At 42.3% G+C, this 9,939-nt stretch overlaps 1 protein-coding gene across 1 annotated transcript in view; it reads left to right on the forward strand.

Annotated features, from left to right (window-relative positions):
- The window catches only part of LOC112072060 (atlastin-1-like), a 42,502-nt gene that overhangs the window by 22,340 nt on the left and 10,223 nt on the right, over positions 1-9,939 (forward strand). The window contains 6 exon segments of the mRNA XM_024139476.2: positions 1-92; positions 375-502; positions 2,756-2,792; positions 2,795-2,811; positions 7,534-7,605; positions 7,972-8,124. The exon segment at positions 1-92 is cut by the window's left edge and continues 47 nt beyond it. Of these exon segments, the coding sequence (XP_023995244.1) occupies positions 1-92; positions 375-502; positions 2,756-2,792; positions 2,795-2,811; positions 7,534-7,605; positions 7,972-8,124 (499 nt within the window).

Genomic DNA, 9,939 nt, shown 5'->3' on the forward strand with positions numbered 1-9,939 from the left:
CCACTCCTGCTTCACCAACATCTCCTGCTTCCTGATGCCCCACCCCGGACTCAAAGTGGCCACCAACCCTAACTTCGACGGCAGACTCAAAGGTAGACTACGTCATGATCACCCAGTCTTAATACACACAGCAGTTTCTTTCCTACAAAATATACAGTAACTGTCTGATCAAATTCCATATAATAGAAATGGTCAAGGAATTATGGAATTGTCACACCCTGACCAGAAGGACACCAGTAGGTTTTTTCTATAGGGCTCCTATTCCTCTCCCTGAGCTGTGTGCAGAGGGTCGCTGGTTCACGCCCAGCTCAGGGTCATCAGCACTACTGTTTACATAACGACCCTTGTAATCTTCTCCCCTAACCCGTGTGCAGAGATCGATCGTGAGTTCATCAACAACCTGCAGATCCTGGTACCGTGGCTGCTGAGTCCCAAGAACCTGGATGTCAAGGAGATCAACGGCAGCAACATCACCTGCAGAGGCCTGCTGGAGTACTTCAAGGTTAGAGACAGAGATTTTGATTGAAGAGATGACCTATATGATACTGTATGTAGCTACATCTATATGATACTGTATGTAGCTACATCTATATGATACTGTATGTAGCTATATGATACTGTATGTAGCTACATCTATATGATACTGTATGTAGCTACATCTATATGATACTGTATGTAGCTACATCTAAACATCTATATGATGAAGTATGTTTTGTTAAGAAACATTCAAATGTATTGTACCTGTCAAAAGTTTGGACACATCTACTCATTCAAGGGGTTTTCTTTATTTTTACTATTCTCTACATTGTAGAATAATAGTGAAGACATCAAAACTATGAAATAACACATATGGAATCATGTAGTAACCAAAAAAAAAGCGTTAAACAAATCAAAATATATTTGAGATTTGAGATTCTTCAAAGTAGCCACCCTTGGCCTTGATGACAGCTTCGCACACTCTTGGCATTCTCTCTACCAGCTGCACTTGGAATGCTTGGAATTTCATAGTTATTTCATTGGTCAGCAGCTTTCCACCCTGCACCCCACTGGTGGCTTGCTTCTGAAGCTAAACAGAGTTGGTCCTGGTCAGCAGCAGACCACCCTGCATCCCACTGGTGGCTTGCTTCTGAAGCTAAACAGAGTTGGTCCTGGTCAGCAGCTTTCCACCCTGCACCCCACTGGTGGCTTGCTTCTGAAGCTAAACAGGGTTGGTCCTGGATGGGAAACCAGATGCTGCTGGAAGTGGTGTTGGAGGGCCAGTTGGAGGCACCGTTTCCTCAGACCTAAAAAAAATTATATCCCAGGGCAGTGATTGGGGACATTGCCCTGTGTAGGGTTCTGTCTTTCGTAGGGGTGTTAACCCCAGTGTCCTGGCTAAATTCACAATCTGGTCTTCATATTGTGGCCACATAATCATCCACAGCTTACAATTGACTCATTCATCCCCTGTAACTATACCCCAGGTTGTTGCTGTAAATGAGAACTTACCTGGTAAAATAAAAAAGGCTTTTCCAACAGTCTTGAGGGAGTTCCCACATATGCTGAGCACTTGTTGGCTGCTTTTCCTTCACTCAGCAGGCCAACTCATCCCAAATAGCCCCTTCACAGCCTGGAGATGTGTTTCGGGTCATTGTCCTGTTGAAAAACAAATGATCGTCCCACTAAGCGCAAACCAGATGGGATGGCGTATCGCTGCAGAATGCTGTGGTAGCCATGCTGGTTAAGTGTGCCTTGACTTCTAAATAAGTTACTGACAGTGTCACCAGCAAAGCAACCCCACACCATCACACCTCCTCCTCCATGCATCACAGTGGGAACCACACATGCGGAGATCATCTGTTCACCTACTCTGCGTCTCACAAAGACATGGCGGTTGGATGGACAGATTTCCACCGATCTAATGTCCATTGCTCATGTTTCTTGGCCCAAGCAAGTCTCTTCTTCTTATTGGTGTCCTTTAGTAGTGGTTTCTTTGTCAGCAATTTGACCATGAAAGCTGATTCACGCAGTCTCCTTGAACAGTTGATGTTGAGATGTGTCTGTTACTTGAACTCTGTGAAGCATTATTGGGCTGCAATCTGAGGTGCAGTTAACTCTAATTAAACTATCCTCTGCAGCAGACGGTAACTCTGGGTCTTCCTTTCCTGCGGCAGGCCTCATGAGAGCCAGTTTCATCATTAGTGCTTGATGGTTTTGCGACTGCACTTGAAGAAATGTTTCAAAGTTCTTGAAATGTTCCGGATTGACTGAGCCTTCATGTCTTAAAATAATGATGGACTGCCGTTTTTCTTTGCTTATTTGAAGCTGTTCTTGCCATATATGGACTTGGTCTGTTAACAAATAGGTCTATATTCTGCTTACCACCCCTTGTCACAAACACAACTTATGGCTAAACGCATTAAGAAGAAAGAAATTCCCACAAAATGTAACTTTTAAAAAGGCACACCTGTTAATTGAAATGCATTCCAGGTGACGTACCTCATGAAGCAGGTTGAGAGAGTTCCAAGAGTGTGCCAAAGCTGTCGCCAAGGCAAAGGGTGCTAACTTTGAAGAATCTGTTTAAGAATTTGTTTATACACAATTTTTTGGTTACTACATGATTCCATATATGTTATTTCATAAGTTTTGATGTCTCACTATTATTCTACATGTAGAAAATATAAAAAATATGAGAAAAACCTAGGAATGACTTAGGTGTGTTCAAAACTTTGACTGTACGTTTTAGGTGGTTTGTTGACATTTTTCTTTTCTTCAGGCATACATCAAAATCGACCAGGGAGAGGACCTGCCACACCTAAGTCCATGCTACAGGTACACAATTACCTCGTTGTCTGTTATAGCTTATAGTGTGTATGCCCATCAGTGGCCTTGTGGTTAGAAGTCCGCCCTGAGATTGGAAAGTTCGAGAGTACAGTCCCCGGCCGAGTCATACTACAATACTGAGTCATATTAGGTCAAAAAATGGGGCACAAATGCTCTCTGCACTCGCAGGTGTGGTCAGTAGTTTGACCGGGTAGAGGTGGTTGATAGTGGCAAGTAGTTATGGCCAGCAGTTGTGTGGTTGTGTCACTAGTTGGGTCACTAGTTGTATGGTTGTGGTCACTAGTTGTGTGGTTGGTTCAGCTAGTTGTGATAGTGTGTGGTCACTATTGTATGGTTGTGGTCACTAGTTGTGTGGTTTGTCACTAGTTGTGGTCACTAGTTGTATGTTATGGTCACTATGTGTGTCACTATTGGTCACTATTTACGTTGTGGTCACTATTGTGGTCACTAGTTGTGGTCAGGAGGTGAGTGGTAGTTGTGTGATTTTGGTCAGTAGCTGTTGGTCAGTAGTTGTGTGTCAGTATTGTGTTGGTTGGGCAGGTCGGTTATGTGGTTTCAGTAGTTGTGGTCAGCAATTGTTTGGTTGTGGTCATAGTTTGTGGTTGTGGTCAGTTACTTGCTGTTGTTGTAGGTCATACTTTGGTCAGTAGTTGTGCCTGACTAACCGGTGTCTGTATGTAGCCTCGCTACTTTTATAGCCTCGCTACTGTATATAGCCTCTCTACTGTATATAGCCTCTCTACTGTATATAGCCTCGCTACTGTTTTTCACTGTCTTTTTACTGTTGTTTATCCTTTTCTGTAATTTACTTACCCATTGTTCACCTAATACCTTTTTTGCACTATTGGTTAGAGCCTGTAAGTAAGCATTTCACTGTTGTTTTCGGCGCACGTGACAAATAAACTTTAATTTGATTTGTGTGGTCAGTAGTTTTGTGGTCAGTAGTGAACTTCAAAACGTGATGTAGTTTTATTGGAATTTGCAGCTGTTGTTGGTAAGCAATGAGTCTGCTATCTTCTGACATGACTTTCTGCATCCTTAATGAACACATTTGATGGGTTACTAAAACAGCTATATCTAATGATTGGTAGAAGCTATTCCTATTTTCATATTTAAAAAGCAGAGAAGTAGAGGAAGATTTGACATGCTCTAAGTTTTTGTCTGACTTTTTGGGGGAGAGGTCTAACCGGCTGTTTGGAAAACGTTGAGAACACTTTTCTTAATGCAGCTACTGAAACACCTGTATCATTAGATCCATAGCATGTATTTTTAATCCGTGAACAGATTTTAAAAGCAGAGAAGTAGACGGAGATGTCATACCCTCTAACTGTGGTAGAAAATGTGGTAAAAATGTAAATTGTTTATAAAAAATTACAGAAAAGGATTATTGATGCTGTTACTAAAACAGCTGTTACTTTTATCGGAATAACATATTTTTGTTTCAAGTTCAGATTTGAAAAGCAGAGAAGTAGAGGAAGATTTCATACGCTTTAGCTTTTCTGTCTGTTTTTGGCAAAGTGGTTAAAATGTCTGATTTGTGTCAAAAGTTGCATCGTTGCATTTACAGTGAATAGTGATGATGTCACAATGGGGTCTTTTAGATTTTTTTTGGGGGGGGGGAAATCCCATGAAAGTGAATGGAGGACAAAATGGAGGACAAAAAGAAGGACAAAAAAGTTGAATCGTTTCAAAATAATTAAAGATATCGTTGTATGCAAGCAGCCTAATCCAGATCAGTCTACACRTTTTAAAGTTTGAATGGCATTTCTATCTTATCGTTCCAAATAATAATAATAAGTCCGAAATAATTCGTACAATATTTAAAATGTCGCTGCTGTCGCAAGMCACATAATGACAGAGTGAAAAGAAGGAAGCCCGTAYAGAATAAAAACATTCMCAAATCATTTTCAACAAGGCATTAAAGTAAAACTGCAAAAATATCAGCTAAGAAATCCAACTTTATGTCCTGAATACAAAGCGTTATGTTTGGGGCAAATCCAACACAACACATCACTGAGTACCACTCTTCATATTTTMAARCWTGGTGGTGGCTGCATCATGTTATGGGTATGCTTGTCATCGGCAATGACTAGGGAGTTTTTTGGGGGATAAAAATAAAAGGAATAGAGCTAAGCACAGGTAAAATCCTAGAGGAAAACCTGGTTCAGTCTCCTTTCCAACAGACACTGGGAGATGATTTCACCTTTCAGCAGGACAATAACCTAAAACACAAGGCCAAATATACACTGGAGTTGCTTACCAAGACWACTTTGAATGTTTCTGAGTGGCCTAGTTACAGTTTTGACTTAAATCGTCTTGAAACTTTATGGCAAGAYTTWAAAATGTCTGTCTAGCAAAGATCAACAACCAACTTGACAGAGCTTGACGAATTACAATAATAATAATGTGCAAATATTGTACAATCCAKGTGTGCAAAACTCTTAGAGAWTTACCCAGAAAGACTCACAGCTGTAATCACTACCAAAGGTGATTCTAACATGTATCAAATCTAATTCTATTGGTCACACACATATTTAGCATGTCAYGGCCGTTGAAGGATGAGGACCAAGGTGCAGYGTGATGAGCGTACATTTTACTTTATTTAAGAATGACGCCGACAAAAAACAATAAACCATACAAAACAAACCGTGAAGCTAAAGGCAATAGTGCCAACAAACAAAGACAACTTCCCACAAAGAACGGTGGGAAAAAAAGCTACCTAAGTATGGTTCCCAATCAGAGACAACGATAGATAGCTGTCCCTGATTGAGAACCATACCCGGCCAAAACATAGAAATAGAAAATCATAGAAACACAAAACATAGAATGCCCACCCCAACTCACGCCCTGACCAAACCAAAATAGAGACATAAAAAGGATCTCTAAGGTCAGGGCGTGACATAGCAGTTATTGTGGGTGTAGTGAAATGCTTGTGTTCCTAGCTCCAACAGTGCAGTAGTATCAAAAAATGACTAACAACAATACACACAAATCTAAAAGTAAAATAATTGGAATTAAGAAATATATAAATATTAGATTGAGCAATGTCGGAGTGGCGTTGACTAAAAATACAGTAGAATAGAATACAGTATATACATATGAGATGTGTAAAGTAGTATGTAACATAATTTAAACATTATTAAAGTGACTAGTGTTCCATTGTTAAAGTGACTAGTGTTCCATTATTAAAGTGGCCAGTGATTCCAAGTCTATGTATATAGAACAGCAGGGATGTGAATACTAATGTAAAGTATTTAATTTTCAATGAATGTAATCCATTTTGAATTCAAGTTGTTACACAACAAAATGTGGAACAAGGAAAGGGTTAGCATCATGTCCAGTAGGTGTTTATTTAACCAGGTAAATGTGGAACAAGGAAAGGGTTAGCATCATGTCCAGTAGGTGTTTATTTGACTGACAACACATTCTCATTTACAGCAACGACCTGGGGAATAGTTATAGGGGAGAGGAATGAGCCAATTGGAAGCTGCGGATGATTAGGTGACCGGGATGGTATGAAGGCCAGATTGGGAATTTAGCCAGGACACCGAGGTTAGAGTCAAACCAACAGTGGGATGCAGGGTGGTATGCTGCTGGTACTTGAACATCAAGCTGCCTCGCACTACAGAAACAGGAGATAGACCCCTGTTCCTATGAGCCGTTCTCATCATGCTGCCTCGCACTACAGAAACAGGGATAGACCCTGTTCCTATGAGCCGTTCTCATCATGCTTGCCTCGCACTACAGAAAACAGGGAATAGACCCCTGTTCCTATGAGCCGTTTTTCATCATGCTGCCTCGCACTACAGAAACAGGAGATAGACCCCTGTTCCTATGAGCCGTTCTCATCATGCTGCCTCGCACTACAGAAACAGGAGATAGACCCTGTTCCTATGAGCCGTTCTCATCATGCTGCTCGCACTACAGAAACAGGAGATAGACCCTGTCCTATGAAGCCGTTCTCATCATGCTGCCTCGCACACAGAAAAGGAGATAGACCCCTGTTCCTATGAGCCGTTCTCATCATGCTGCCTCGCACTACGAAAACAGGAGATAGACCCCTGTTCCTATGAGCCGTTCTCATCATGCTGCCTCGCACTACAGAAACAGGAGATAGACCCCTGTTCCTATGAGCCGTTCTCATCAGCTGCCTCGCACACAGAAACAGGAGATAGACCCCTGTTCTATGAGCCGTTCTCATCAAGCTGCTCGCACTACAGAAACAGGAAATAGACCCCTGTTCCTATGAGCCGTTCTCATCAAGCTGCCTCGCACTACAGAAACAGGAGATAGACCCTGTTCCTATGAGCCTTCTCATCATGCTGCCTCGCACTACAGAACAGGAGATAGACCCCTGTTCCTATGAGCCGTTCTCATCAGCTGCCCCGCCTACAGAAAACAGGAGATAGACCCCTGTTCCTATGACTGTCATCACATGCTGCCTCGCACTACAGAAACAGGAGATAGACCCCTGTTCCTATGGAGCCGTTTCATCATGCTGCCTCGCACTACAGAAACAGGAACGATAGACCCTGTGTTCCTAATGGAGCCGTCTTCATATGCTGCCTCGCACTACAGAAACAGGAGATAGACCCCTGTTCCTATGAGCCGTTCCAAGCCAAGGCTTACCGCATTACAATGCATTATGCCACATTATATATATTCCTGATGAAGATATAACATGTGTTGTGTTTTGTTCTCTTTCCTCAGGCCACAGCAGAGGCCAACAACCTGGCAGCAGTGGCAGCAGCCAGGGACCTGTACAACAAGAAGATGGAGCAGGTACTGTATGAAGGCATGGTTGTTTCAATACTTACCTCCAATTCTAATGCTGCTGCCTCCCTGAGACCWACTGAGAGCTACTGGTGTCCCTCCCGGATCCAGAAATGTTTTTGATTCCCCCCCCCCCCCCCCCCCSSCCAATAGTCCYCCCCAGCCAATAGTCGTCATCGTTGTCCGTGGATCTCTTCCTAGCACGCGTGACTCAACTTGTCAATGGATCATCAAACCCTTGAATAGTTGAATCAGGTGTTCAGGGCTACAGCAATGTTGTGAAACGTCTGGGGTTCCCCAAGGAGATGTTTAAGAACCACTGCTCTATTATCACACTATGGTGAAGGTATCTAATAACCCTCCCTCCCTCTCCAGGTGTGTGGTGGGGACCGGCCCTTCCTGGCTCCGGCAGCGCTCCAGGCCAGACAGAGTGACATCAGAGAGGAAGCCCTCCAGGTGTTCCGAGGGGTCAAGAAGATGGGAGGGGAGGAGTTCAGTCGACGCTACCTGCTACAGCTGGAGGGAGAAGTACGTCACCGTTGTCTCCCCGCTCGGGAAACCAATATCTTTCTTAACCATTAGCCCAATTCGGGAAATTCCCTCTTGGGTCGAGAGTCAGGTGACACTGATTTTCAAGTCTCAAAGAAGTAAGGCTACCTCATCACGAGAGTGTATGTCTGAGTCACCTCTGCTTCATTCACCATTTCAAACAATCAACCTGAATACATAAACATTGAGGGGCGGTTTCCCGGACACAGATGAAGCCTAATCCTGGACTAAGGACTATGCTTAATCTGTGCCCTGAACACGCCCGTTAAATACATATTTGGCAAGTGGCAACCCCAGCTAGCACGTAACGTTCTGAGAACCATATTTTTCTTAGAGCTTGGTGAAAGCATGGTTGTCCTATGGATATTTGTTGCAAGATACCCAGTTATATTCTGTTCTCAGCAGCAACAAAACTCTCTCTATCCTTTATCTTTTTAAGTGTGTTCAAGTGCGTTGGTCACACCTCATCTTAATGATTGCTTGTTTTCCTTTGAAATGGGGTCTGTTTGAATAGACTAAAATTTGTATGAATAAGAAAAAGATTGCAAGCTAGCTCCATCCTGGTGGCGCAGAGGACTCATTCCATGGATAGAGAACAGAAGATCATAGTCTTGAATCTCACTGACGCCATGCAACAATAAAAAATAAATGTGTTTTAATGTTTTATCTGTGCTTGGAGTTTAAATCAGTTAACCTACGCTAGCAGTGTTATTAAAAGTTCTCAGAACATTATTTAACTATCTTCTCAGAACGTTAATAAAACCTCCCAGGAAAACGTTCAGGGAACCATAGTAAAACGTTCTCAGAACCTCCCTGGAAACATAGTAAAACGTTCTCAGAACCTCCCTGGAAACATAGTAAAACGTTCTCAGAACCTCCCTGGAAACTGATATTATATGTTTATTTCAATGAGGAGAGTATAACCTAATAACAGTAGTTTTATGTCAAGTTGAGAGTGAGGAGTGTAATATAGTGCCTCATGTATATCCAATGCGAGGGAGAGTGTAAATGATGAATGGTTTTATTCAAATCCAGAGGCCCGGGAGAGAGTAAGTCCATAGGATGTCCTATTAGCGAATGAGAAGGATAATGAAGTTATATATTACATACCACTGGCTGTGTACGATGTATGTTCCCAACCCACTGAAGGGCCCTGTGAAAGAGTTGTGCCACGCCATCACACTACACGTACTGATTTTGTACTTTGAACATATGGAACGCACGGTTAGGAGTGGAGTATCAAAGCTAGTAAGTGTGCCTGGTTAGGTTTCGCACGAGTGAGGGGAGAGAGCTGGTGCATAAGACATGTTCTTTGTTTTATGGAGTCGTTTAGATGCTACGAGGGAAGAGAATGTGAGACTTGGAAAATGAGATAGTCACTCTATTTTCACATGAGGAGATTCGAAGACTATACTGACAAGGAATTGTAGTTAATTTTATATGTGGGAATATTTCGACAAATGAAGGAAGAGTGTTAAAGTAAATGGTTTATAATTGTTCACCAGGTTTTTCCAGAATCCAGGAATCAGAGTGAATAGCAGGAATCTGCCAATCCTTCAACAGATTCTGGACACTGGGAATTCAGACAAGCTAAACCAGTTAAGGGATTGGTTCCACTTCCCAAACTAGCAACATTTGGTTCCTTGGAAATTGTGGGAACGTACGATTTTTTTGTTTCTCATTGGTTCTGGAACGAAAGACGTTGCCTGACGGGTAAACTTGAACGGTTTTCTTTAAAAACATTCTGAGACGTAGTGAAAACTTGCCTGTTCTGGACATACATTTTTAGGTATG

Source organism: Salvelinus sp. IW2-2015, unplaced genomic scaffold, assembly GCF_002910315.2.
Source record: "Salvelinus sp. IW2-2015 unplaced genomic scaffold, ASM291031v2 Un_scaffold1811, whole genome shotgun sequence".
In the NCBI taxonomy this organism is placed as follows: domain Eukaryota; kingdom Metazoa; phylum Chordata; class Actinopteri; order Salmoniformes; family Salmonidae; genus Salvelinus; species Salvelinus sp. IW2-2015.